General features: G+C 38.1%; 9 protein-coding genes across 9 annotated transcripts; 3 read left to right on the forward strand and 6 right to left on the reverse strand.

Moving 5' to 3' along the window:
* Nucleotides 1-1,637: 1,637 nt before the first annotated feature.
* GCK72_011624 (uncharacterized protein) lies at nt 1,638-8,135 on the reverse strand (the record flags this gene model as incomplete). The annotated part of the gene is made up of 10 exons (XM_003102167.2): nt 1,638-1,820; nt 2,217-2,570; nt 3,182-3,725; nt 4,075-4,446; nt 4,922-5,072; nt 5,155-5,299; nt 5,505-5,680; nt 7,443-7,502; nt 7,577-7,670; nt 8,040-8,135. The coding sequence occupies 10 exons, from the start codon at nt 8,133-8,135 to the stop codon at nt 1,638-1,640; spliced, it is 2,175 nt and encodes a 724-aa protein (XP_003102215.1).
* Nucleotides 8,136-9,318: 1,183 nt separating this feature from the next.
* GCK72_011625 (uncharacterized protein) lies at nt 9,319-11,530 on the forward strand (the record flags this gene model as incomplete). The annotated part of the gene is made up of 7 exons (XM_053728577.1): nt 9,319-9,370; nt 9,429-9,550; nt 9,933-10,054; nt 10,175-10,252; nt 10,328-10,499; nt 10,829-11,119; nt 11,378-11,530. The coding sequence occupies 7 exons, from the start codon at nt 9,319-9,321 to the stop codon at nt 11,528-11,530; spliced, it is 990 nt and encodes a 329-aa protein (XP_053588154.1).
* Nucleotides 11,531-11,587: 57 nt separating this feature from the next.
* On the reverse strand, nt 11,588-12,510 carry GCK72_011626 (uncharacterized protein; the record flags this gene model as incomplete). Its single annotated transcript, XM_053728578.1, has 3 exons — nt 11,588-11,800; nt 11,963-12,136; nt 12,280-12,510. 3 exons carry the CDS (start codon nt 12,508-12,510, stop codon nt 11,588-11,590), a joined length of 618 nt encoding a protein of 205 aa, XP_053588155.1.
* Nucleotides 12,511-12,863: 353 nt separating this feature from the next.
* GCK72_011627 (uncharacterized protein) lies at nt 12,864-14,735 on the forward strand (the record flags this gene model as incomplete). Its single annotated transcript, XM_003102159.2, has 5 exons — nt 12,864-12,908; nt 13,606-13,767; nt 13,984-14,046; nt 14,104-14,184; nt 14,616-14,735. The coding sequence occupies 5 exons, from the start codon at nt 12,864-12,866 to the stop codon at nt 14,733-14,735; spliced, it is 471 nt and encodes a 156-aa protein (XP_003102207.1).
* Nucleotides 14,736-14,907: 172 nt separating this feature from the next.
* On the reverse strand, nt 14,908-15,519 carry GCK72_011628 (uncharacterized protein; the record flags this gene model as incomplete). Its single annotated transcript, XM_003102190.2, has 2 exons — nt 14,908-15,063; nt 15,466-15,519. 2 exons carry the CDS (start codon nt 15,517-15,519, stop codon nt 14,908-14,910), a joined length of 210 nt encoding a protein of 69 aa, XP_003102238.1.
* Nucleotides 15,520-15,770: 251 nt separating this feature from the next.
* On the reverse strand, nt 15,771-18,049 carry GCK72_011629 (uncharacterized protein; the record flags this gene model as incomplete). Its single annotated transcript, XM_053728579.1, has 4 exons — nt 15,771-15,950; nt 16,456-16,615; nt 17,033-17,171; nt 17,887-18,049. The coding sequence occupies 4 exons, from the start codon at nt 18,047-18,049 to the stop codon at nt 15,771-15,773; spliced, it is 642 nt and encodes a 213-aa protein (XP_053588156.1).
* A 550-nt stretch (nt 18,050-18,599) lies between these two features.
* On the reverse strand, nt 18,600-19,554 carry GCK72_011630 (uncharacterized protein; the record flags this gene model as incomplete). The annotated part of the gene is made up of 2 exons (XM_003102185.2): nt 18,600-18,725; nt 19,315-19,554. The coding sequence occupies 2 exons, from the start codon at nt 19,552-19,554 to the stop codon at nt 18,600-18,602; spliced, it is 366 nt and encodes a 121-aa protein (XP_003102233.2).
* Nucleotides 19,555-20,633: 1,079 nt separating this feature from the next.
* Nucleotides 20,634-21,111, forward strand: GCK72_011631 (uncharacterized protein; the record flags this gene model as incomplete). The annotated part of the gene is made up of 2 exons (XM_003102154.1): nt 20,634-20,678; nt 20,806-21,111. 2 exons carry the CDS (start codon nt 20,634-20,636, stop codon nt 21,109-21,111), a joined length of 351 nt encoding a protein of 116 aa, XP_003102202.1.
* Nucleotides 21,112-21,479: 368 nt separating this feature from the next.
* GCK72_011632 (uncharacterized protein) lies at nt 21,480-25,482 on the reverse strand (the record flags this gene model as incomplete). Its single annotated transcript, XM_053728580.1, has 6 exons — nt 21,480-21,957; nt 22,006-22,475; nt 23,773-24,105; nt 24,924-25,016; nt 25,064-25,190; nt 25,337-25,482. The coding sequence occupies 6 exons, from the start codon at nt 25,480-25,482 to the stop codon at nt 21,480-21,482; spliced, it is 1,647 nt and encodes a 548-aa protein (XP_053588157.1).
* Nucleotides 25,483-27,514: the final 2,032 nt, after the last annotated feature.

Consider the following 27,514-nt stretch of genomic DNA (forward strand, 5'->3'; position numbering starts at 1 on the left):
TTTTTCGTGAAAAAATTAAAAATAAGGAAAATCCCAATGGGTAATACTTTAAGGCAAAGAGAGCACCATTATTAGACAATTGTTTTAAAAATTTACAAAGATTTGAGGAATATTTAGACCGGAAAAGTGGATTTTTGATAAAGGAATTAGGATTTTTGACTGAAAATGACTCAAAACTTGTGATTTTCGTCCGAAAAAAGTTAAAAATGACTCTTTGGTCTGCTAGTTCTTAAGTTGGTCTGCTAGTTCTTATGTTGGTCTGCCAGCTCTCATATTGGTCTGCTAGCTATCAGATTGGTCTGCTAGCTCTCAAATTGGTCTGCTAGCTCTCAAATTGGTCTGCTAGTGAATGAGCGATTGATTTTTCGTCAAAATACTGCAAAAATAGGTATTTCCATCATGAAAACCCGTATTTTGGACTAAAATCAGCTCAAAAACCAGAATTTTCAGTCAATAAAATTTTTAAAAACTACGATTTTCAGCTAAAAGTCCTTAATTTTCCTCTCAAAAACTCCAATTTTCGGTCAAAAACCTCAAAAAAAAACCAGCTGAAACCGGAAAGAACGGCAGGAGGCAACAGGAGACAGGAGTATCAAATACACACACATGATGATAACAGAAAAACGAGAAGAAGAAGAAGAAAATGATAGAAAAAATTGATGAGAGAGAGAGAAAGAGAGACGCAGAGAAAAATAGAATATACGAGGGGTGGGAGGTCAAAAATCTAGAGGAAAAATGGGAGGTAGATCAAAAATTAGCGAGGTAGGTCAAAAAGAAGGAAGAGATTTTTGGTGATTTCCATCAAATTTTTCATTATTTTTAAGACATTTTCAGCTAGTTTAAAGTCAAAAATCTCAAATTTTGAGCAATTTTCTAAAAGTACAGTCTACTTTTCCGGAGGTTGATTATCACAACCAGCCACCTGCTTCCGTCACATTTAGCACAGAGAGAAGCGGAGAGTAAAAAAAAAGTACTGATAAAAGGGAAAATTAGTGGAAATTTGACTGAAAATCAGAAACACTGGTAGTTAAATAAGGTTTGAACCAGCGCTTTGTGGAAATTATGCCTAGAAAATGGCTAAAATGACTCGAATTCAGACAGTTGCACCTAGAACTCATAAAACGACTGAAAATTTGAATTTTAATCGAAAAATGTTATTTTCAGAGATAAAAAACTCGAAAAAGTGACTGGAAATCGTTCTCTGACTGAAAATTGATAAAATCTACTAAAGAGAACGCAAAAATCTTTTTTTAATAGCTGAGAAACACTACAATCCGGTCAAAACAGGATTTTCTGTCCAAAAGCCTTGAAAAATTTGTCAAAATTCGAAAAAAATCTAAATTTCCAAAAAAAATTCCAAAATTTTTTTTTGGAAATTTAGATTCAAAAAAAAAAAATTTCTGATAAAAAATTCCGGATTTTGACTTAAAAATCTCAAAACATGAGATTTCAGTTCAAAAATCAAATTTTTTTGCTAAAAACTGTACAAAAGCAGTCAAAAATCGCCAGAAAACCCCAATTTTCCCTCAATTTCCTCTCGATTTCCGTCCTAAAACATAATAAAAACTATAACAAAATAGGCTCAAACACGCTTCTTCTCGTATTCTTATTCTCATATATCCATCCATCCATCCTTCTCAAATTGCAGTTTCCCTCTCAAATTTGGGAATCATCGTGTTAATTGTCGCGCCGATACTCTTCACATCTCCTCGATCCCCTCCACCGGCTACTGTAGATCGGATCGATCGGGCGTCCGTTGTCTGAGCGAATTCTGATGAGCGGCCGGCGGTCAGAACTCCACTATTCATTGGGATGTCATCCTGAAATTATATGAGTCAGGAATCTCGAAAAAAACTCAAAAAGTGCCGGAAAATAGTCAAAAATGTGAATTTCGAGAAAAAAATTATTTTGGTCTGCTAGCTCTCAGATTGGTCTGCTAGCTCCAACTTTGGTCTGCTAGCTCTCAGATTGGTCTACTAACTCCAATTTTGGTCTGCTAGCTCCAACTTTGGTCTGCTAGCTCCAACTTTGGTCTGCTAGCTCCAACTTTGGTCTGCTAGCTCTAAGATTGGTCTGCTAACCCCAATTTTGGTCTGCTAATTAGAGCTAGCAGACCAAAATCACAAAAATTTTAAATGGTTCAAAATTCACAAAAATTTCGACGATTTTCTTCATTCTGGCTCCTTTTTCTTGCAGTCTTTTTTGTCTCAATTCACCTGTAAATCCCTCTGCGACGCTGCGATCTCCACCTCTGGCGGCAACAACAACCGTCTTGCCTCTGGAATCTGTAGAGGGAACTTCTCTGCTCGATGAATCGCCAACGCGGGTCCCCACGCATCATCCGGATACAGTACTCTCCACCATTTCTGAGTTATCGTTCCCTTTGCTATACAAAACTGCCAGATTCCGATGATTGGGATGAGAATGAGGGGGATTGAGGCAATGCCCCACGCGGCGAGAATTGACCAATAGGGGAATTGATATGATTCGTATTCTATTGAATTCCAGTCAAGCCACAGGAAACAGAGGATTGATAAGTAGACCAGTGGACAGATGAATTTGAACAGAACCTGAAAAATAGTTTTTTTTAATTTTTTCGAAAAATATTTTTTCTCAAAAAGCACAACTCTCGGCTAAAAATGTTCACCAAAACTAGAGCTAGCAGACCAATCTGAGAGCTAGCAGACCAATCTGGGAGCTAGCAGACCAATCTGGGAGCTAGCAGACCAATCTGGGAGCTAGCAGACTAATCTGGGAGCTAGCAGACCAATCTGGGAACTAGTAGACCAATCTGGGAGCTAGCAGACCAATCTGGGAGCTAGCAGACCAAAATCAGAACTGGCAAACCAAAATCAGAGCTTGCAGACCAAAATTTAAGGTTTTTTGTTATTTTTGAAGGGATTTAGGCTTAGAAAATGCTGAAAATGCCAGTTTTGGACCGGCATTTCAAGAAATTTATGATTTTTTCAGACAGTTTCCACCAAAAAAATTACAGAAATTCCGGTTAAAAATGTTGATTTCCGATCAAAATCAGCTTGAATCAAATCTTAATTTGGAATTTTTTACGCTTTTTGGCTCAACTCAACTATGCTATTTCCGATTTGAAACCGAAAATTATGAGCTTTTTTCAACATTTTTCGGTTTATAATTGACATTTTCAGACATTTTCATCTCAAATTACCTTCCAAAATATATAACACGGCGGCCAGTGTCCCACAATCCACTTGGCATTGTCCAACATGTTATCCACTCCATAAATCCAATTGATAGCCATACATTCCAAGAATGCAATGACGACGAGAGGCCAAGTGAGCACAAATTGAGTGAGCAATTCCATCCAATACAGTCCAGATGACAAGCAGAACGGGATGGATAGACATATGAATAGTGCGCATACAGTAGTCAATACATGCCTCCGATTTCTTCTCAATCTCTCCGGATACTCATCACAAAGTGACGACACAATTGTCTCCACGACGAACATCTGTGTCGCGTGGACTACCAGTAGAATCATTATGAAGAAGAGACCCGCGTAGAGAGGCGCCACGGGCACGCCAGCCAGCGCTTCGGCGAGAAACACGAAGACGAGATGGAAGCCGTCTCGGATTTGGAATTTGTCGAGGGCGATTGCAAACTCGTAACACGTGAATCCGATGGCTGAGAACGTGAGGAGACATCCGATGAGGGAGACGAACACGTCGACGAGGAGGACAAGGCAGATGTCTCTGGAAAAATAGAAAGTGAAAGCTAGCAGACCAAAATCAGAGCTAGCAGACCAATATGGAGCTAGCAGACCAATTTCGTAGCTAGCAGACCAAAATGGAGCTAGCAGACCAAAATGGAGCTAGCAGACCAAAATTGGAGAACGAAATTTCCAGCTAAAATCTTTTCAAAAACCATAAAATCCTGAGTTTCTGACCACAATTCTTGATGTTCACTTGAAAAAATGCAAAAATCGTTTAAAAATCATGATTTCTAACTAAAAAGTGCCCAAAAACCATCAAAAATCGCCTAAAAACCTCATTTTTCCACTAGAAAGCTCAAATTTTTTCCCAATTTCCCAAGTCCACTCACTTATAAACATTATTATGAAACTTTGAGTAACTGGCAATCGTGAAAAGTCCTCCAGAACAACACGAAACCGAATAAAACGCCTGAACGGCAGCCTCTCCCCACACGTGTAAATCGCTCAAAACCTCCCATTTGGGGGATAAAAAGTAGAGAACAGCAGAGATGGATCCATCTAAAGTGAGGAGACGAGTGAGGAGTACGGTAAGAATGATGAATGGAAAAATCACTGAAATGTAGACGACTTTTCCACTCGATTTCACTCCTTGGAATAGACACAAAAAGACGGCGATCCAACAGACAAGAACACAGAGACCCAGGTACCAGTTGAGTGTTCCGAAGTCGTCGACACCTTTTGAGAGCATTAGGACGTCGGTGCTGGAAAAATTGTGATTTTTTCAGCTGGAAACCGGGGTTTTGTTTGAAAAATAGATTAAAAGCGTCAAAATTTATTGAAAATCGAGATTTTTAGACCTAAAATAAGATTTTTCGTCAATTTTATAGGTAAAACTCGGTTTTTGAGAAGGAAAACTGAATTTTTGTTGGAAAATTCTGATTTTGGAAAAAAAAAACCGAGCTAGCTGACCAAAATCATGAACTTTAACAGAAAAACATTAAAAATAGCTGAAACCCGAATTTCGCCCTGAAAAACTGAGAAAATCTCAAATTTTACACCCAAAAGAAAGCATTTTCACCAATTTTTATCAGTTTTCTGTCGAAAAATAATAATAAATTCGACTTTTTGATTCAAAATCCTATATTTTATATCATTTTTTGTATGAAAAACTGTTTAAAAAAAACATTTTCAGCTATTCTTACCAAGTTTCATTCCTAAGTCCATACCCAAACTCACTGAAAATATCTCAAACTTGGAATCGAATTCAAATCATGCAGCGGGATTACTGTAGTCTCATTCGATGCGGCGTGTTCCACAATACAACTTCCATTCACAAGGAGTGTTCCATTCATTTCCCGACATTGGATTCGGGTGCCAAGTGTGCAGTCTGTAACAAAAGGAGTTGAGCAAGCGCGCTCTTTTGACAAAATTTAAGAAAATTCCAAAATTTAGCATTAGAGCGCACTTACTTTCTCCAGACCAAGAATTCGCACAATTCGACCATGGAATCGAGAAACTGAATGAATTGATGAGGTAGAATAAGGTCCATGCGGAGATAATATTGAAGAAAACAGCAAAAAATCCAGAAATTGTCACTTGTGCGAAGCCGATTCCCTGGAAAAGTTGGAAAATTGAGCTGGCAGACCAAAATGGAGCTAGCAGACCAATTTGAGAGCTAGCAGACCAAAATCGGAGCTAGCAGACCAAAGTCAGAGCTAGCAGACCAAAGTCAGAGCTAGCAGACCAAAGTCAGAGCTAGCAGAACAAAATCAAAGCTAGCAGGCCAAAATGGAACTAGCAGACCAATGGGAAATCTTACCTTAAACAACGGCACCACCTTCCACACACTAATGGCGGCTGAGGAGGAGAACTGTCCCAATACCATTTCCATGAAAAACATGGGGAGGGCGGCGAGACAAAGCATGACGAGATAGGGGATGAGGAATGCGGCACCGCCATGTTTGAACACGAGGAACGGAAATTTCCAGAAACTTCCTGAAAAAAGTGAGAAAAATGTGTACGATTTGGGGTAAATGAGGTAAAAAGGATGGTTTTGGAGTGGGAAATAAGCGACAAATCTTTTAAAAATCGTGTAGAATAAGTAGCTAGAAAACGGAACTAACAGACCAAAATCAGAGCTAGCAGACCAATCTGAGAGCTAGCAGACCAAAATGGAGCTAGCAGACCAAAATGGAGCTAGCAGACCAAAATGGAGCTAACAGACCAAAATGGAGCTAGCAGACCAAAATGGAGCTAGCAGACCAAAATACTCAAAAAAGAAGAAAAAATCAATTTAAGAAATGTGATGATGGCCAATTTTTTATTGTTTTTTGTAAGATGTTTATCATCAATTAGAAATAAGACGGGCGGTGTCACATGATTTATTTATTTACCTATTGTTTGTTAGTGTCTCAATTAGTATCATTGTAGGTGGAGTGTGAAAAAATGGTCTGTCAAAGATGGCGAAGGAGATTTTTTTTATCTGATTTCCCTGGGCTAGAGGATACTGTAGGTAGATTATTGTAGTTATTGTTAAATATTAGTATTAGCTCGACACAGTTCTTACAACTGCGCTCTACCGAAATGCACTTGAAAAATGTCTCTTTTTCGCTGAGTCTCCCAAGTTTCTTCGGTTTCGGTAGAGCGCGGTTGTAAGAAGCGTGGCGTGCTAATAACTCATTTTTCAATTAAAAAATATTAAAAAATTACTATTTTTCTGTTTCATTATTTATAGTCGACCTCCCTAAACTTTTAAAACTCCAAGGAAAAACTTAATTACCTAATTTTCATTAGAATCTGGTTATCTCTACCTTAATTAAAACCGAAATCCACTTATGAAGATTTAGATCTAGAACATGCTCAAAATGGCTCTCAATATGAACCAAATCCAGAATTAGCAGACCACTTCAGAATTAGCAGACCAATCTAAGAACTAGCAGACCAACGTTGGTCTGCTAGCTATTCGGATTTGTCTGAAAACTCATTTTCTAAAATTTGCCATTTTTACTCCAAAAAACGAAAAAAACATCACAGACCACAAAACAGCGGGGGAATATTCCTATTTCTTGTTATCAATAATCAATTATCATTTTTCGCACGTAGTCAATCTCTAATTCTCTCATATCTCTTAGTGTTATCAATTCGTTCAAAAGACAATAAAAGAAGAAAAGTTCGAATGGGAATGGTCAGATATTATCTGACCATTTCTCTTCATAATGCCCTTTGGACATTGACCATAGGTGGTTTTCGTGGAAAAGAAGAAAAAAACACAGCCGGTGATGAAGAAATTAACATTAGGGATGAAAGTTAGGGGTCTAGAGAGGCTAGGAGGCCTAAATAAGGCAGTAGGAGGCTAACAACTAACTAAAAGTCACAAAAAATCCAATAATTAATCAAATTTTCAAAAAATCTAACTTTCGGATAAAACTTTCTATCAAACTTTGAGCTAGCAGACCAAAATCAGAGCTAGCAGACCAATCTGAGAGCTAGCAGGCCAATCTAAAAGCTAGCAGACCAAAATCAGAGAGCTCTCAAACTTTAATTCCAGCTTTTTGGAGGCTTTTAAAGCCGAGAAAGCAGTTTTCCGGCCTGTTTATGGCATTTTCAGTTCAAAACAGTCTATTTTCAGGCTTAAATTGACTCCAGAGTGTACTTGGACTATTTTCTGTCCAATTTTCATTTATAAAACTCAATTTTCCGCCTAAAATCGCGATTTTCCCGAATTTTAACTCCAAAACCACCAAATCCAATCCCTTACCAACGCCAGCTGTGAATCCGATAACCGCCAATAGATAATCCGATTTGTTACTCCAATTTCCTGCAAATTCACCGATTTTTGAAAAGTTTTGAATGCTCTAATGCAAATTTTTTAAATTTTGAGAACTTTTTTACCTCTTATCCGATTCTCATCGCCAACTCCAGTGATCTCCTCGAATGGATACTCGATATCGCCTTCTCGTGTGTAGTCTGGTAGTTTTGCGTCTAGCTGAAATTTTAGAAGGGTTTTTTGAGTATTTTAACTGTGAAAATCAGGTTTTTAGGTGAAAACTAATTGGAAAATCGGTTGAAAATAGTCAGAATTTAACTAGAGACTTAGTTTTCGAGCTATTTCGAGCGATTCGGAATAAAAATCAGTACTTTTTCCAAGATTTTTGAGGTTTTTCAACCCAGAAAACCCCATTTTTGTGGCAAAAACTCAAATTTTTAAACGTTGGTCTGCTAAATAGCTAGCAGACCAATGTTGGTCTGCTAGTTCCAAAATTGGCCTGCTAGCTCTAGTCATGGTTCGTATTGACCCAAAATACACTATTTTTATCAGAATTTTTCGTTTTTTTCACTTTTTATCAGTTCTTACCTGTTTGATAAACGGGGGATACAAACTCATATCCACATGGTTCCCTACTGCAGACCGCCCATTCCGATGCTCTTGTTCGTTGCTGGAAATCGACATTTTTCCGAATTTTTCGGAAAAATGTTGATTTGAGATCTGCAAATGATCGATTTTCATGGATTTGATGCTTTTTTCATGGATTTTTTACGGAGAAACAAAAGAAAACTACGAAATTCGAGGGTTTCGGGGTGAAAAGAAAGAGAGATGAGTCGTTTTGTTACACAAACTTTTTCCGTGGAGAGACGGCTGCTGTCCCAGCGGTGAATTGAAAACAGATGGGCAAGAAAATGAGAGAAAAACGATAGAAAATTTGGAGAAAATCGAGAGAAAATGAGCAGGAACGCGATTAAATTTTCAGATTTTTCTTGAAAATTTTTTTTCTCATTGAATTTCTCATGAAATTTAAACTTTTTATATATCAAATTGAAGCTCTTTTTGTTTTCAATCGATCTAACAACTCGAAAACCAAAAATTCCTCCGAAAATCAGGGTTTCTTGAGGGTTTTCAACTTCTGGAAAACAAAAATATTCCAGGTTGCGAATGCAAATGCGCTCTATCGCTACGGGGTAGAGAGGGGAGACGCAGACGATGTTGTGAGCGGGAATTTGAAATCGGATTTTTGAGAAGGAAAAACTGAGATTCGGCTGGAAATGGGTGCACAGATGGTCATGGGCCAAAAATTCTTATTTGAAATAATAAAAATTGGTTTAAAAAACATTACGGGGAATATTTGGTGTTGAAAAATCAGAATAAGATCAGTTATTTGCAAAAAAATGACTAAGAATTCTTATTCGATTCAAAAACTTAATTAAATAATGTTATCTTGCAATCTCAATTGAACCCTGCCACAAAAATACAAGATCATTAAATTCTGACTCATACTTTACAAACCCCTAAGGAAAACCTTCAAAAAGGAATTTCTACACTATTTCAACACTAAATTTATAAGTTTTATATATCAAAATAAAGCTAGTTTAATTTTAAAGCCGTTACTGCACTCAAAAATTTTCAAAAATGCATAAGTTCCATTGTTTTTCTTAAATTTCAATTTTTGCTAACATTTAAATAATGCAATCGCGCTCTATCTGCACGCATGAGAGAGTGTGAGACGCAGAGTTGCTCAGCCGCTTTTCATGCAATTCCAGTTATTTCCAGTTCAAACTTATAATTTTTCATCGATTTCTCTCATTTAAAAGATTTTAAAAGTTTAAAAAACTCATATAAAACAAAATTCTTACAGAAAATGCAAAATTCACGACGATTTCTGCACACAACGAGTGCATTGTTCGCGGCAGGTGAATAAAACCGTGTTTATTTTGTCGACTTTATTTGATTTCGCTTTCTTTTTTTCAGAATTTCGGCAATGTTTCGAGTTGCCAGCACAATACGACTATCGGCAGTGGTTTCCGATGCATATGTCGGTGCAGTTGAAGAAAATGGAGGCGAAATTGCGCTCGGTCGATTTGGTTATTGAGGTGAGACTTACCGTGAGAGGGCGAAAAATGATGAGAAATGGATAGTTTTGTGGTATAAAATGCTGAAAAAGCTGAGAAAATCATTTTGGTCTGCTAGTTATGATTTTGGTCTGCTAGCACGCAGATTGGTCTGCTAGTTCTCAAGTTGGTCTGCTAGCGCTTAGGTTGGTCTGCTAGCTCCGATTTTGGTCTGCTAAATATGAAATTGAAAAAAATTGAGTTTTTTATAAGAAAATTGGCGTTATTGGTCTCAAATACTAGATTTTTTTAGTGAAAATTACTTTATTTTTTAGCCATTTTCTTAAATTTTACTGAATTTTCGGCATTTTCCGTCCAAAACTCCCAGTTTCAGTAGAAAATTTTCGTTTTTCCTCATTTCCAGGTCCACGACGCCCGAATCCCAGTCACCGGCCGAAACGAGCAATTTTTTCGTCATCTCTACGCGATTCGTCCACACATCCTTGTACTGAACAAGTGTGATCTCATCGATATGAAAAGATACAAGTGAGCGATAGAAAAATTGAAAAAAAAATCATGTCGAGACCTTCAAATACTCATTTTTGAAGGACTCGACTTGCTGAATCAGAAAATCTTGGTTTCATCTCAAAATTCCATAATTTTCAGAAAACGAATCGAGGATTACTACTATGATAGAGGTGTACAAAAAGTGTTGTTCACCGATTGCAAGAAACGACTTCCCAGGTGAATTTTAGTCGAAAATCCATAATTTTTAACCCAAATTCCATAATTTTCCTACCGCAACTCACTCATTTAGAGGGCGCTGAACGATGTGAAGACGTCGATGTTGTACGCGTTGGAGAATACGCCAAGATTCAATCGAACCGTCAAAACAGAGTATCAGGCGATGGTTGTGGGAATTCCGAATGTCGGAAAGTCGTCGTTGATTAATGCAATGCGGACGCATACGCTTGGGATTAAGAGGAAGGCGGTAAGTGATTTTGGAGGGAAAAAACTGGAATTTTTGGTCGAAAATTCGAGCTTTTTAGTCAAAAAAATGACATTTTTCGGTAATTCTCGCTTCTGGCGCGCATTTGACGCATTTTTAAACACCAAAAAGTATGACGCTGACTTGAAAAATCGTGTATTTCGATCTAAAATCGATTGCAGCTTCATTTCGGTCTGCTAGCAAAATTTCGCTTTGGAATAGCTAGCAGACCAATGTTGGTCTGCTAGCTATTAGATTGGTCTGCTAGATCTAACTATAACTATTTTCACCCAAATTTTCACCGAAAATCTCAATTGTTCCCATTTTTCTAGGTGGAAGCAGGCGCCCGACCCGGAGTCACCGTCCGTGTCCAAAATCGGGTTCGAATCATGGACAAACCGCCAATTTACATCATCGACACGCCGGGAGTCCTCTCCCCGGATCATCGAAATATCGAGGACGCGATGAAGTTGGCTCTGTGCGATTTAGTGTTGGAATCACACGTCAATCTCTATTATCTCGCCGACTATTTGCTCTTCTGGCTCAATCAATCCAACGATTTCTCCTATTTGAAATTATTGGGGATTCAGGAGCAACAGAAAGAGCCGAGTGATGATATTCAGGTGATTTTTAGAGAAAAATCATGAAAAATTCCATTACTGGCGCACCTTTGACGCGTTTTCTCAAAAATCTTAAATTCAATAGTTTTCTTTGCCATTTCTAATGTCAAAATAGTCAATCAGTCGTGCCTTTGACGGGTTTTGGTGAAATTTCTACGTTTTCAGCTTTCAAAAAATCTAAAAATGACAATTTCCTCCCTAAAATCGGTTTTTAATAAAAAAAAATGCATTTTTGCATCAAAATAACCTATTTTTTTCCAGGAAATACTCGCGAAGACGTGTGCGGCGAACGACTTCCGAATCCAGCGAAGTATGGGAGAACGATGGGATTTCGATCGTGGCGCCAAACACTTCATTCAGTTGTACAGGAATTCCAAATTCGAGAACTCTAATTTGGATCATCACTTGTTTTAGATTCCGTTTTCTTGTTGATTTTTGTTGTTTTTAGTTAATTTTTTCATCGAAAAAGCTTTATTTTTTGATTTTATACTCGCAAATCTGAGAATTTTGATCTAAAAACGTGGAAAAATGAGAAATAAGTCGTTTTTGGGGCAGTTCCAGTGTATACTCCTTGAATGCACTGCTATGTTTGATCCGATTGAATCCGAGCTTCTTTTCGAATAGTGAGAGACTTGGAGTGTTGTCGTCAGTGATTCTGGCACGAAAGACGCAGATTGACAGGTTCTGGAAAGGATAAATTAGGAGATTTATGACATTTTGGTCTGCTAGCTATGAGATTGGTCTGCTAGCTATGAGATTGGTCTGCTAGCTACGAGATTGGTCTGCTAGCTCTTTTTTGGGGCTATTTCTCCATTTTCTCTCAAAATTTCATTTTTTTACACCTACCTTATACGCCCACGAGATGATCAACGAGACGGCCTCCTCTCCGATTCCTTTGCCCCGCCCACTCGCTTCGGCTATCATTATCTCAACTTCTCCCTCCGTCACTTCTTCTGATTCGTCTTCTGATGACGTGGATTTCGAAATGAATAGATTGACGTCTCCAAGCATTCGGGACGTCTGGAAATTTGAAAATTTTGAAAAAAGTTTAGTTTTTTCAGTAAAAAAATTAAGTTTTTGATAAATTTCTACGGTTTTTAGGAGTTTTAAATGCGTTAATTTGCATTTTCGAACTCTAAAATTACTAATTTTTCAATTTTTACCTCATCGAGCTCATTCTCCTTGCTCAACACGATAAAAGTGAGTTTATCCTCGTCTTCTCTCCAGCTTCTCTGCATTTCGTATTCCTCTTCAATAGTCAATCGTTCTGAGCCTGTCAACCGTCGGATCTCCTCATCTTCCATCCATTTATGGTATTTTTCCACGTGACAAGGTTCGTAAGGCACTAAAATGCACTTTTTCGCCACGATTTCTACCTTTTCGTTGAGTTTCATGGCTGAAAATCGATGGAGAATTTGAGTTTTGATATGAATCATTGAAAAAATTTTGAAAATCGGTTGTAATTAACTAGTAAGCTAAAATAAATCTGAAAATCTCTGAAAAATCGTTTGGTAAATCGGTGGCCTTGGGGCCGTGGCCTAGGATCCAAGCCTCAATGGAGCGCGATTTCTGACCCCTCATTTCTCAACGCACTGCCTCAATTTCAGCACTGATTTTAATGAGTTTTCAGTCAATTTTTTTGAATTTTTTTCCACGACTATTGTTGGAAACAAATCGAAATTATTGATACTTTGTTAAAATTTTTAAAAATCTCATAAATTATCGATTTTACAGGCGAATTCGAACCATGCTTGGAAGAGCGTGTCAAAAGCTTCAAGCCGCCACTCCAATCGTAAGTTTTTAGGTTGAGTTTGATGGATTTAGATTGAAAAAGTGTATTTTGAGCAATTTTGTTGAGAAAATCGTCAAAAATTAAGTCAACAATAAGAAAATTCAAGAAAAAACGGGTTTTAAGTTCCAGCGCCGAAAATTTGAGTTTTCTTCAATTTTCACGAGTGCGAAATCGGCCTCTCTATACGAAAAAAACCGTGTAGAGCCCGATTTTCCAACTAAAAATTTGAAAAATTCGAGAAAATTCGGGGCAAGCCGCCGATTTCTATCAAATTTTCTGTTTTCGAAGTTTTTGGTCCGAATTTTCGTATTTGGCTTAGTTCCTTTTCATTTTAATGTGTGTGTTCATGAATTTCATTAAAAAAACGACAAAAACTCAGAAAATTTGATGAAAATTGGTCAAGTTCCGTGGAAACCTCAAAATTAGTGATTTTTGACAATTCGGGGCGAATTTTTTGTGATTTTGATTTGAAAAACACAGTTTTGAGCATGAAATACTGCGAGAACATGTTTTTTCCACACCAGAACGTGTATTTTCGCTCAAAAAGTTGGATTTTGCTGGAAAATCACATTTTGAGCTCAAAAACAAGCCAAACATGCGTAATTTTCACTAATTTCGTAAAATTCAACGAAATTTTTCCATTTCTAGATCGAATTTTCCAGAATTTTTACTCCAACCCGAAACTTCTCAATTTTAGACGCAAGCGGCTCGCGGAAAAGCGCGTGGAGTGATCGTTCAGAGCTACTCGGCCGACGTTCTCCCATACAAAGGCACGCCAGCCGCCGGAAAATCGAATCGTGTCCGTTTGGAGGCCAACAAGACCTATCATTGGTGTTCATGTGGTTTGAGTATTACTCAGGTGAGATTAGCAGACCAATCTAATAGCTCGCAGACCAATCAGAGAGCTAGCAGACCAATCTAAGAGCTAGCAGACCAATCTGTGAACTAGCAGACCAATCTGATACCTAGCAGACCAATCTAATAGCTAGCAGACCAACGCTGGTTAATCAATCAAACAGTATAAGAAATTTCAGTCAAAATCCTCACTTTCTAACTCTAAAAAACCAATTTCCAGCCATTCTGCGACGGAACCCACAAAGTCCCGGGACTCACCAACGTTCGGCCAGTCAGTTTTCAGGTTTGTCTTGAGTTTTCAAGTAAAAAATCTTTAAAATCCAATTTTCAATGAATTTAGGTAGAAAAAACCGGCGACTACCCGTTGTGCGATTGTAAACAAACCGGAACTCGACCAATTTGCGATGGAAAACATTCTGATGTGAGTTTCCGCCATTATGCATAGTTTTTCAGGTCAGAGCCAGAAATTGAGCTATTTTCTGTCGAAAATTATCTAAAAACTCCTTTTTGTGATCAAAATCGGGTAAAATCGTATAAAATTGGTTACTGGCGCGTCTTTGGCGCTTCGGACTCAGAATAGGTTACAGTAATCTAATAGGCTCTTGTTCCGGTCATCTGGGACTCATTTAGAGGTCTTGACGGTGAATTTTCAACTAAAAATCCTATTTTTACTGAAACTTGGGGTTTTTATTGAATGACCAGCGTTGGTCTGCTAGTTCTAATTCCTCCAAGTTTTTCACCTAACAAACGCGCCAGTTACCAATTTTGAGCGATTTTCAAAAGATTTTTGCGATTTTCAAAAAGATTTTTCCTGAAAAAGCCAAAAAATTCCAAATGTTTTGAATTTTTCAGGTCTCAAAAGCGCCACGCGACAAGAACGCCACTCGAATGGTGGCTTTCGACGAGAGTCCAGTCTACGAGGGAGTTGCTCACAAACTCGGATACAAGCCGAAGAATGGTGGATTCCAGTAGAAAAGAGAACATTTCATTTCGTTTTTATAATTAATTCTCCTTCTTTTTTTGTGAAAAATAGATTCTTTTTGTGTCTTCCGTTTATAATGTGTGAATAAGAGTATGTCGAGATTTTTATACAAAGAAAAGATGAGAAAAATCTAGATTTTCTATTCATATTCTAGAATTCTTGTCATTTCTTGAGTGCCTTCTGATATTCCTCCTCGTAAATTGATTTGAATTTCTCCAACTTTTTGCCAATCTCTACTTTCTCCACCTTCTCCTCCACTTTTGCCATTCCACGGACGATCGCTTTGGCGGCGAGACGGATTGGGGTGGAGTCGGAGAGCTGGAAATTAATGAATGAGGTAAGTGGAGTGAATTTCAGAGAAAAAGTTAATTTTCAACATAAAAATATACTTTTTACGCCTAAAATTGAGGTGTTCCATTGATTTATTACCGTTGGTCTGCTAGCGAAAATTCGCTTTGAAATAGCTAGCAGACCAACGTTGGTCTGCTAGCTCTCAACATTGGTCTGCTAGCGAAATCTTGTTTTTGTGTGGGAAAAATAGAATTTTCAGCTCAAAACTAAATTTCTGACCTTCAAAATTGATTTTTTTAATAGAAAATAAGTATTTTTACCCTCAAATAACAAATTTCGAATCGAAAAATCAATTTCTGAACGGATAATTGTATTTTTAAGCCTAAAAATCATATTTTTCGACTCAAAAATCGATTTTCTAGCTTTTACCTGCTGAATTGTCCTTTCATTGTTCAAAAATGTGCGGAAGATTCGGAATGGCATCTGAATATAAAACTGGTTTTTTAAATTTAAAAATCCTACGAAAAAATATTCCAACGCATTCTTTTTCATATTTTTAGGGCTGAAAATTGCAGAAAAACGGTACTTTTATTACAGAAAAAGCGGGAAAATATGGCATATCATATCTATCTGAAAATAAATATTTGGTTTTAAATAATAATTATTATTATATTAACTTAATTACAATGAAAATCACAAGAATCGAGTCAAAAATTGGTGGAAAAATCAATAAATCACGGATCGGGTGTGTCCAAGTTCTTGGCAATATAATAATCGACAAGTGTCTTGACATTCAATCGGAAATTGTCCAAATGACACTGAATATGATGAATACAGACGTCGTCGAGTCCTTCTTGTCCCAAAGCGACCGCCTTCAGTATGGTATGACGGTAGGGGACAGCCATTGTCACTACCTGGAATCGAAACAGTTGCATTTTTAGGTGTTTTTTGGGATTTTTAATAGCTAAAACAGGGAAAAATCAGTTGAAAACCCAAGTCTGGCGCGCCTTTGGCACACAGGATATTGGATTTTTGGAGCTGAACATATCAATTTTCGACACTTTTCATCCGGAAAATCCCATTTTTCGTGTTGAAATACCGATATTCAGTCATTTTTCCTTATTTTTCCTCTAATTTCATCCGGAAAAAAAACTTAATTTCAGCGATTTGGCGCTTCGAATCCAGAATAGGGTCTGTTACGCATTTTGAGGTCTTTAATGATAAAAAAAGGTAAATTTTTCATCTTTTATGATCCAAATCACAGAAAATCGACTGAAAACTAGTCTGGTCCGCCTTTGGCGCTCTCTGATCTAGAAAAGATGAAAAATGTGAAAAAAATCGGGGTTTTTGAGTTTAAAACAGTTTTTTCCCAATCTGGCGCGCCTTAGACGCTTTTTGACCACCTTTCAAAGACTCTACCTTAAACGCCTGTTTCGCGATGAAACCATGATGTCTCTTGAGTGATTTGGCATAGGCGGTGGCCACCGCTCCACTCAAATCCTCTGTTTTCTGTTTCGGCAGACCACTGTTGTAGGCAGTGACCATCTCGGCGAGTAGTTCAAGCATGAATTGGAGACCTCTGCAAGAAAAATCGATTTTCAGTGGCAAATAGGTGAATTTTCAGCTGAAAATGCTATTTTTATTCAGAAAATTGACGTTTTTATTGATTAATCAGCGCTGGTGTGCTAGCTCTCAAATTGGTCTGCTAGCTCTCAAATTGGTCTGCTAGCTCTCAGATTGGTCTGCTAGCTCTCAACATTGGTCTGCTAGCAAAAACTTGAGTTTTGTGTGGGAAAAATGGGATTTCCAGCTCAAAACTCAATTTCTGAACTTCAAAATTGATTTTTTCACAGAAAATAGGCATTTTTGGTCTCAAATACTGGATTTTTTTTCCAAAAATAACTTCATTTTGAGCTATTTTCTCAAATTTCCCTGAATTTTCCGCTTTTTTTCATTCCAAAACGTCCAATTTTAGCTGAAAATGTTCAGCACCCACCTCTTCAACCATAACAATCCCTCGGTGGCGATTCCGAATTTTCCTCCGTGTTCCGCCAAATCCGCATCGATGAGATCTTGTAAATACTTCTGCCCCTCTTGATCTTTTCGAATCTCGTACGCACTTTGTCCACATTTCCCTGAATATCCTTCCGGACGAGGGTGAACGTCGTGCCGAGGAACGCTGAGAAAATTGTGATATTCCGAGGGAAAATCTCTTTTTTTCGGTAATTTTTGTCAAAAAAATCTTTTTTTCCAGCAAAAATAGTGTTTTTTCAACAAAATAAGTGTTTTTTCAGCAAAAAGAGAGCTTTTTCTGGCAAAAATAGTGTTTTTTTCAGTTTTTTTAGTCATAAAAATGTGTTTTTTTAGCAGAAAAGGTTGAAAACTAAGCAAAATCTCAATCGGCGACTGAAAAAAACGTAATTATTGAGCAGAAATTTGAGGTTTTGAGGTGTTTTCAGGTAAAAAGTGAAATTTTCCGAGTTTTTCTAGATTTTCTATCCAAAAAATTCGATTTTTCAACTCAAAAATCACATTTTTTCCCGCTCAAACCCTCGAAAATTGCCCATTGGCACTTTGCCAAGTCAGAAAGCTATAATTTTCGCAATGTACTCGAAAATAACTCGATCAGAAAGGTATAATTCGGTTTGGAGGCTACAATTTGCTCTTTTTCAGTCCAAAAATTGTATTTTTTCCATCAATTTTGGAGGATTTTGACACTCTGTGAAGTTCATGAAGGCGCGGAAGGGCACGCGACGCGACCGCGTCGCTGCCACGTGGCAGATCATTTTTCCGCTTGAAATTCTAATTTTTCAGCGATTTTTTCGGTGTTTTTTGAGAATTTTCGCTTACAAACGAAATCCGAAATTCCCTGACAAGCACTCAAGAACTGAGCCGTCGGAATTTTGCCATCCTCTGTCAAATGGGGGAAAAAGTGTTCGGGTTTGGCGAAGTACGTCTCGTGTCCCGGCTTATCGATGACGTCACCCGGCTCTCCGCATTCAGTTGCAGCCATTTTTCAGTTTTTCCGGCTAGAAATTAATCAATTTTTAGGGTTTTAAAATCGAGTAAAAGGAAAAAAAGTATTCAAAAAATGGATCGGTGGCCATTATGGAAATTACACATGTGATGATGGGCGGTGTGTTCTGTGTTTGTGTTGTTGGGTTGAGCAAATATTTAGTGTCATTTTACAGTATTTTCAGATAGGGGAGACGAGAAATAATATGAAATATATATAAAAAGAGGAGGGATGAAGCAAACATCGGGGTCTAAAAAATGAGAAATTGGGCTCTCTGTGGGAAAAATTTGAAGAAAAAGGAGAAAAAACTAAAATTTCCACCAAAAATTATATGAAAATTCGTCGGTACGGACAGTTCGTCCCGAAAAGAAACAGAGTTTGATAAGAACTGTAGCAGCGACAAGAGAGCGACAAATATACTCAAGAAGACAGCAGAAAAGGGGGCGGAGTCAGTGTACAATTGGGAAGTGAGTCATAGGTCACACGAGTGAAGGGGAAAGGACGGGAAATTATTGCGAAATGTGATATCTTCTGGTTTATTTTCGCCTCAGCAATCGAGGAAATTGGCGGCCATGAGCAATTCCAAAGCGACCTCTGGTGGAATTGGGAACTCTGGAATCTCGGTGGCGGCGTGAGTGTAGCGGACTTTGTAGGCGAAGTACTGACAGACTTTCTGAAAAAAGTGAGTTCTGAGTGGAAAATGAGGTGAAAGAGGCAAAAAATTGAGAAATTTCGTAATCAAAACAGGTTTTTTTAAACGAAAAATTGCTTTGAAAATCGGATTTTTGACTAAAACACGGATTTTTGGGCTCCCAATAGCCAGTTCTGCTTCAAAAATTTCAAATTTCGTATCAGCAAAAACATTTTGACTTGAAAAAATGGTATTTTCAGGGAAAACCGTGTTTTTCCCAGCAAAAATAGCGTTTTTTCAGCAAAATAGCGAGTTTTGAATCGAAATTTTTGAATTTTGCTTCAGAACTACTTAAAAAAATTGCATTTCTGATGGACAAAATAATATTCTAGATTCGCTTGAGCTAAAAATGTCGGTTTGTTCAAAATCCTGCTCTCAGGTTTGGTTTCGTGCCGGAAATTCGATTTCTGAGCCAAAAACTATTTTTTAAGCTCAAAAAACCATTTTTCCGGCTCTAAAATGCAGATTTAGAAGCCTAAATTGCGTTTTGTCACCCAAAACAGCAGTTTTAAATCCAAAAATCAGGTTTTCTTCACAGATTTCCTCATTTTTCTCTCTCTCTAACTCGTACTTGAAGAACGTGTGACGGAATCTCTCGGAAATAGACGATGTTGCTCTCATTCTCCGCGTAGACTCCCGGTCCGGAAAGCATTGCACGAATCGTTCCGGACGTCAGTGCCAACTCTCTCTTGATGATGAACTCGTGAGCGTCGCTGCTCACCAACTTCACGTATTGCGAGTTTGGTCCATCGATTCCGCCCAATTTCTTCTCTTTTTGTTGTTTATCCTCGATCGGTTGGCCTTGATCCATTTCTGCAGTAAAAAATCGATAAAAATTGGGGAAAATCGCGAGAAAAACGACAGCGAACGAGCGAAATTGAATAAAATCAACGAAATTTTCAAGTTTGTACGCCGAAAAACGGATTAACGTCATTCTCCTGGGGAAAAGGGAGAAAATATGCAAGAAATTGGTCAAAACGAATCGGAGAGCAAAAAAAAGATAAATTTAAGATGAATAATTAGAGATTGGTGGATGCGGGATATAGAAAATGTTGAAAAATAGTAAATTTTTTAAAATTTTCGAAAAAACTGCAGTTTTGCTGAAATTCGCAAGTTATAGGTGACTTTTTAGTTGAATTCAAGGTATTCATGCATCGGAACTGCTTTAAAAACATGAAAACCCACTTACAGCATCAGAAAACTCGAAAATATAAATTTTCCTTCATTTTTGGAAATGTTTCATTATTTTTAACGATTTTCCTCGATATTTTTTCAATTCTCTTACCAAAAATGTGTTTTACTATCATTTTGAAGCTCTATAACAACAAATTCTAACTAAAAATATTTCTTCGACTTTCAGACGAATTTTTCGGTGATTTTGGCTGTATTTTACCAGTTTTTTCCACTCAAAACATAAATAAAACCTTCAAAAACCTATTTTTCAAAAAAAAATCGAAAAAATTGATGGATGCGTGACAAAAATCGATCAAATTCGAGAGGTCAACGTGACAAAATCGCGACTTGGCACGCCGCCAGACCACGCCCACCCACCGTACTTTCGTTCGTGGCGAGACCCAACGCGACCACTCGCCCGTAGAGCTGCCCGTCGCACACGGGCGGCGTTTCCTCTCTGCAGCGTTTCGGAGCGGTATCGGGCAAAAATCACTGAGTTTTACTATTTTACGCCCACTTTTTTTGCGAAAATGTTGATAAATGAGCTCAAAACTTGCTTATTTTCAGCTTTTCGACCAGTTTTCAGCAGATTTTCGATAGTTTTCAGGCCAATTTGGGCCTGGAAATTATAACTCGTATTTTTACTCTTACTTTTCCAGAAAAACACTTGAAATCAACTCTAATAATTATTTACAGGTAAAGAACTTTCATCCAGCCATGTACTGCCAGCGCCTCGCTCTCCCACTTACCCGCTCCCTTCTCGTAAGTTGATTTGTCAATTTATTTCAGAATTTGTGAAATTTAGTCAAAATTGTAAAGGATTTTTGTTTTCTAAAACAATTCCAGTGATTTCCTTTCAAAAAATAAAATGATAAAACAATTTTTGCAGGCCTCGAGAGCCCCACTCGCTCTCCGCATGGAGAACGCTGTTGCCGCTCGCATGATCAGCACCACCGTTGCCCGCAAGGACATCGACTCTGCTGCCAAGTACATCGGAGCTGGAGCCGCCACCGTCGGAGTCGCTGGATCCGGAGCTGGTATCGGAAACGTCTTCGGAGCTCTCGTCATCGGATACGCCCGTAACCCATCTCTCAAGCAACAACTCTTCTCGTACGCTATCCTCGGATTCGCTCTCTCCGAGGCCATGGGACTTTTCTGCTTGACTATGGGTTTCATGATCTTGTTCGCTCTCTAAATGTTCTGTTTTATAGCCGATTGTTTTCTTTTGTGGGGGGCGAAGATCTCCTACGTCTAAATTCTTGTTAAAAAAAGAAGGCGGGCTGAGGAACTTCAAACTCAGTAAAATATTAGTTCGAATAAAATCTTTCGACTAGCCACCGTCTTTTGTATTTATCATTTTATCGTAATCCTCCCCCCTAAATCCAAGAAAAGCGATTAACGAATGAAGAATTTTTACTTTAAGAAAGAGCGATAACTAGTTTTAATACAGATCAAAGGAAAATGAAGTTACTATTTATAGATTACAACCTGAGAACAATAAGTGAAGCTCTTGGCTTGTGGTCAAATAGGAAAGAGAAATTATGAAGTGAAAATTTCAGATATTTATGCAGTTTCAGTCGTTTCTTCAGTGGTCTTCGACAGCGGTTGCATCTCATGTGAACTTCTGTACGACGATCCCTCCTCAATCTCCTCAATACTCTCCGGCAACGGTTTTCCCATAGTCTCCGGCAAGAAAATCAGCGTCAGAATCGCAGCAGACACCGCCATGATACCAAATGGAATAATCATGAAGACCTTTCCAAACTGCTCAGCAATCCACATCGATATATAGCTAGCAGCGATTGCTCCAACCCTGGCGATCGTCGAGCAGAATCCCATCGCAGTATTTCTAATAACAGTCGGGAATAGTTCAGGAGAATACGTGTAGATCGCTGCGTAGACTCCAGTGATGGATCCCTTAGTGAACGCCATCTGGGTAATCGCCATCCATAACTGCACATTGTCTCCCATAAGCCAATTGATGAGAAGACAGGCGCCAGCGATGAACAGACCTCCGGCCAGGATATAACGGCGGCCGATTCTAGAATGAGATTTTGAAAAAATTGCCAGAATTTCTGCAATTCCTTACCTATCAATCAATAAATACACAATAAAAAGCGCTGGGATCTCCACAAACGCGGCAAAAATGAAATTGATATAAATATCTCCTCCGAGAACATTCGCCTTCATCGCCATCCCATAATACACCATAGAAATCACTGGCCATAAGAAAAACACCACCAGTGTTCTCTTCCTGAGCTCTGGTGTCTTGAACAAGTCGGCTCCGGTGAGTTTTCTCGCGACGGCGCCGTCTTTCGACGTGCTCGCCGACGAATCGTCCAATTGTTCCCACCAGTTCTCTGGCAACACTGCTCCGTTGATCTTCGCCGCCTTCTGGAGCACCTCATCCGCTTCTTTGTATCTCTTTTGGGATACCAACCAACGAGCGGATTCTGGAACCAACCACCAGTAGGAGAGGAAGAGAAGAGCCGGGGAGGCGATGACGATGTGAAGGATTTGGTAGTTGGTGAAGTAGATCGCCTCGATTCCGAGGAATACCTGCAAAATTGAGGGTTTTAGAGGGTTTTAAAAGGAAAAAATGGGATTTTCAGACAAAAATACCCTAGAAAATGGGTTTTCAGTTCAAAAATTGGGTTTTTACCTGGAAAATTGATTTTCGGACTGAAAATATATTTTATGAGTTTTCTAACGGAAAATATAGGTTTCAGACATCAAATCTATGATTTTCAAGCTGAAAATGGTCAAAAATTAACTTTTTCAGCTGAAAAATTGGGTTTTTGCTTCGAAAATTGATTTTCGGACTGAAAACATGATTTTTTGAAGTTTTCAAATAGAATTATAGGTTTTTGAGGTGGAAAAATTGGATTTTCAGGCTGGAAATAGTCAGAAATTACTATAAATAAGCGAAAATTCACTTTTATAGCTCAAAAATTGGGTTTTGGCTTGAAAAATTGATTTTCTAGCCAAACAAGTAGTTTTTGGGGTTTTCTAGGTTTCCAGACTTCAAAACTCCTGTTGAACTCCTGTTTTGAAGCTGAAAATGGTCAAAAATCACTATAAACGACCGAAAGTTCGCTTTTAAAACGCTTTTTCAGCTCCAAAACCAGGTTTATTTCTGATTTTCAAGAAAAAAAAACAGTTTTTCTCTGAATTTCTATTCAAAAATTAAGATTCTGACGTTCAAATCCATCTAGGTCATGTGAAAACTCACAAAAAACCTTTAAAAATGAGTAAAATGAGCCAAAACGAGTCCAACAATTTCTCTGCGTCTCCTCATTCCACACACTCTCTCGCCTCTCAACTCCCCGCCGCCGCTCGCATATCTTCCCCCCGCACTCCTCTCCTCTCACCGCGCGTTCGTGGTGTAATGGTCAGCATGGATGCCTTCCAAGCATTCGACGGGGGTTCGATTCCCCCCGAACGCAGAATGATTTTTCCCATACTTGTCACGGGCCGGGCCGGGCCGGGCCGAAATCAGGAAAAATCTCGGCCCGGCCCGGCCCGCTCGGCCCGTTTTGAAACATTTTTTCAAAACATTTTGAGTTTTTGAATTTTTTTTGGAAATTTTTTGAAAAAAGTATAGTTTTCGAATAAACATTTAAAATTGAATCAAAATGTGAATATGTAATGATAATTTAAGCATTTTTACTGTTTTTTTTCGAAAAATTTCAAAAAAAAATTGGTAAAAATGGGTACCCATTTTTGAATCCGGGCCGACCGGGCCGGGCCGGGCCGAGAGAAATTTCGGCCCGGCCCGGCCCGGCCCGTGGCGGCCCGGGCCGGGCCGGGCCGGCCCGATTTTTGAAAAGTATGATTTTTCCTTTTTTGCAATTACCTGTCCAAGTGCGAAAAAGAGTCCGGTGATACAAGAAGCGAGTTTTCGGTATTGCGGACCGACCAACTCCATACCAATGACCACAGCGATCACAAAGATTCCAGGATGAGAGAATCCGGTTCCAGCACGAGCAATGGCGTAGAGCCACCAATAAGGGGCGATTGCGATGAGGTAGGCACACGTGATTTGGATCAAAATTGCAAGGAAAAACACTTTTTTCCTTCCGATTCTGTCTCCCAACACTCCAAAAGTCATCGATCCGGCCATTTGACCGACGTAGTAGGCAGCTTGGATCGTCGCTTTGATCCATGATCGGTCACATGTGATTTCCCACTGAAAAATCGAGAAAATTGGAGTTTTTCAAGGTTTAAGGGGGTCTAGAAGTGAAAAATCAACAAAAAAAACAAAAATTCGATGTTTTTTGAACTCGTATGGTATGCATGTGCGCTCTACTGGACTTTTTAAGGTTTTGACTGCGTTTGGGCGATTTTGGTGGTTTTAAAGCGGGCTTTTGCTGAGAAATTTGATAGGGTCGGCGGGAAATTCAATTTTTCAAGACAAAAAAAACCGAAAAAAATTTTCAAAATTTTTTTATTTCCAAAAAATTATTTTATATTGTAGAGTACCAAAATTGCACGGGAACGAGTTTTTCATGGTTTAAAGGGATCTAACATAGAAAAAAAGTGAAAAAATCACAAATTTTCGTTGTTTTTTGAACAATTTGAACTTGTGGGGTATGCATGTGCGCTCTACTGGACTTTTCAGGTTTTTGGCCGATTTTGAACCATTTTCGTGGTTTTCCAAGCGGTTTTTTTGTTCTAAACTTTAATAGGATTGGTGGGATATTCAAATTTTCAAGACAAAAAAATTTCGAATTTTTTTTTCGAAAATTTCTAAAAAAAGTTATTTTCGAATATATACCACTAAAATTGAATGAAAACACTGTTTTTCACGGTTTTTATAACTGAATCTTTGTTTTTAACACAATTTTCTCCCCAACACCGGCGATTTCAAAAAATCGATGAATGCAATCGCGCTCCACCGGACTTTTTTCAATTTTGGCCGATTTTTACTGAATTTTTCACTTTTTCCGCTCATTTCTCGCAAGGAATCCATATTTCTCTGAATTTGTCGATTTTTCCATGACCTACCCTCTGAACCGCTGTATACTCCACTTTCGAGTGATCAAAAATGTGTTCACCACACGTTTCGTTGTTCGGAAGTTTGCATCGATCATATTGACACTGAAATCAATCGATAATTTCCAAATCCCAAATTTAAAGGCGCATACCGTAATCCCGGGTTGTCCGTATTCTGAAATTGGCACATTCGCGTCGGCGTCGTTGGTGCATTTCGTGAAATTTAGAAGTGGTGTGTAGTATGGCTCTTTTTCCGGTAGATCAGAAGGTAGGCGGCATCTGGAAATACAGAAAGTACGCAATTTGTCGTCAATTATGGTGTTTGCGGACAATGCACCGGATTTGACGACAATTTTTGAAATTTTTATCGATTTTTCAGTTTTTTTTGCTTTTTGGTCTCACCACGACTACTAGGATTACTGTACCTGTATGGTGTGTCGACTGAGGCGAATGTCCACGACAAGGCGTGCATTGAAACGACAATTGTGGGGAGGCAGACGAGGAGAAATTGAATTTTTTGATATTTTCCCATTTCACCTAGATAGGTGAATAGGAAGTCGTCGAACTTCATGGCTTAGGGTACCTGGAATTTGAGATAATATGGATTTATCAGGAAAAAGTGAAAGAGTGCCAGAAAATGAGTTTTTGGAGAGATTTTCAAGGATTTTTAGTGAAAAATACAGATTTTTGGCTTAAAATTGCTTAAAAACAATATTTCTAATCGAAAAAACCGATGAAAATTGAGCAAAAACCAACAAAAAAGGTTTTTCCATTCAAATATTTTTCCCGGGTTACGGTAGATGCAGAAATCTGTGATTGCGTACAATGTGCTGGATTTGACGACAATTAATTTTTGGGGTGTTTCTGGTGGTTTTTGGAGCAGAAAAACGTTATTTTGGTGGTTTTTGATGGATTTTTCGTTGTTTTATAGTTGAAAATTGATGAAAAGCACAAAAAATAAAGTATTTCAGCAAAAAAAATCGAGTTTTTAAGGGGAAAATTGAAAAAAACAACTTTTTTGAATCAAAAATAAGTTTGAGCTAGTAAAAACGCAAAATTTTAAATTTTCGAACATTTTTCCGTCAAATCCGGTACGGCGGAATGCGCAGAAATTTAAAATTGAGCAAAAAACCGTTTAAAATCCCGAAAAATTAGATTATATGGGCAAAAACTCAATTTTCGAAAAAAAAACAGTTCCACGTAGCCAGAATGTTCCAGAACAGCACAAACTACAAAAAAACTGCAAAAAGTTGCAGAAAAGAATGCGAAGAGAGAATCAAAAAACTAAAGTACAATCGTTCTTTTTCTTTCCAACAAATTGTCTATGACGGCGGTGGAATTGCCGATGAAAATAGAGAGAGAGAAAGGCGAGGTGCTAACGTGATATTGATAATTGATAAGAATGTATTGATAGGTATAGAGAAACAATCCTATATAAGAAAGAATGAGGAGGGAAGAAATGGAATTGATGGGTAGTTGAGTTAGTGCGAAAATTGAAAAATGTAAAATTTCGTAATTTTCTATGGTGTTTTAGTTGCCCCAAAGTTGAAATTTTCAATAAATATGGATTCCTTGCGAAAAATAAGCTGAAAAAGTGAAAAATTCAGTGAAAATCGATCAGAATTGATAAAAGTCCGGTGGAGCGCGATTGCATTCGTCGATTTTTGAATTCACCGGTTTTGGGGGGAAAAATAGTGCAAAAACTAGAATTTAGTCATGTAAAACTCAGAAACATAACGTTTTCATGCAGTTTTATAGAATATATTCAAAAACATTGAATTTTTTTGGAATTTTCGAAAAAAAAATTTTTTTGTTTTCTTTTTCAATTTCATAGCAAAAAACCGCTTTAAAAACACTAAAATCGTCAAAAACTTGAAAAGTCCAGTAGAGCGCACATGCATACCCCACAAATTCAAAAAACAACCGCGCTCTATTGAAATTAGGCCGGGAGAAAGAGAGACGCAGAGAAAAGGACAGGATTCCGAGGTTTCTGAACCTAAAAATCGGTTTTTCCTATTCTCTGGGGATAAATTCTAAAAAATAAAGAAGGCGTTGGAGGGGAAGAAGGACAGAAAAAGGACGAGGACGCAACCAGAGTTTATCGAATTTCGTTTCTCTTTTTTTTTCGAAAAAAAAGGGAAAAAAAGAATGGGATGTGAGAAGAAGAACAAGGAAATCTTTTTTTTTGTTTAGAAAAAAGAAAGAAAAAAAGTTTGAAACTGGGAAAAAAATAGGGAAGAGAAAATTATATAGGGGAACTAGGATAACGATGGTAATTATGGATTTCAGGGACAATCTTAGAATTTTCTGGAAAAAGGGAGATGGTTACATTATTATGAACTTTCAGAAAAACGAAAGTATGCAAACGCGCTCTACTAGATTTTTTGAAGTGCATTGCCGTGGAGTGCAGTTACAGTATCAAAGGCTTTCAAATAGAGAGTAAAGAAAACGCGCTCTAGAAAATACAAAAATTGCGGTTTTGCGCGGTTGCATTTTCCAAAAACTGCGATAAGAGGAGCTTCTGTTTCTTTTTAACCAGTTAGGCATGGTTTTCCACAAAATTCTCAAATTCTAGTAATGCAGAATGTTCTCCACCGGAAATG

Source organism: Caenorhabditis remanei, chromosome III (genome assembly GCF_010183535.1).
Source record: "Caenorhabditis remanei strain PX506 chromosome III, whole genome shotgun sequence".
Lineage (NCBI taxonomy): Eukaryota > Metazoa > Nematoda > Chromadorea > Rhabditida > Rhabditidae > Caenorhabditis > Caenorhabditis remanei.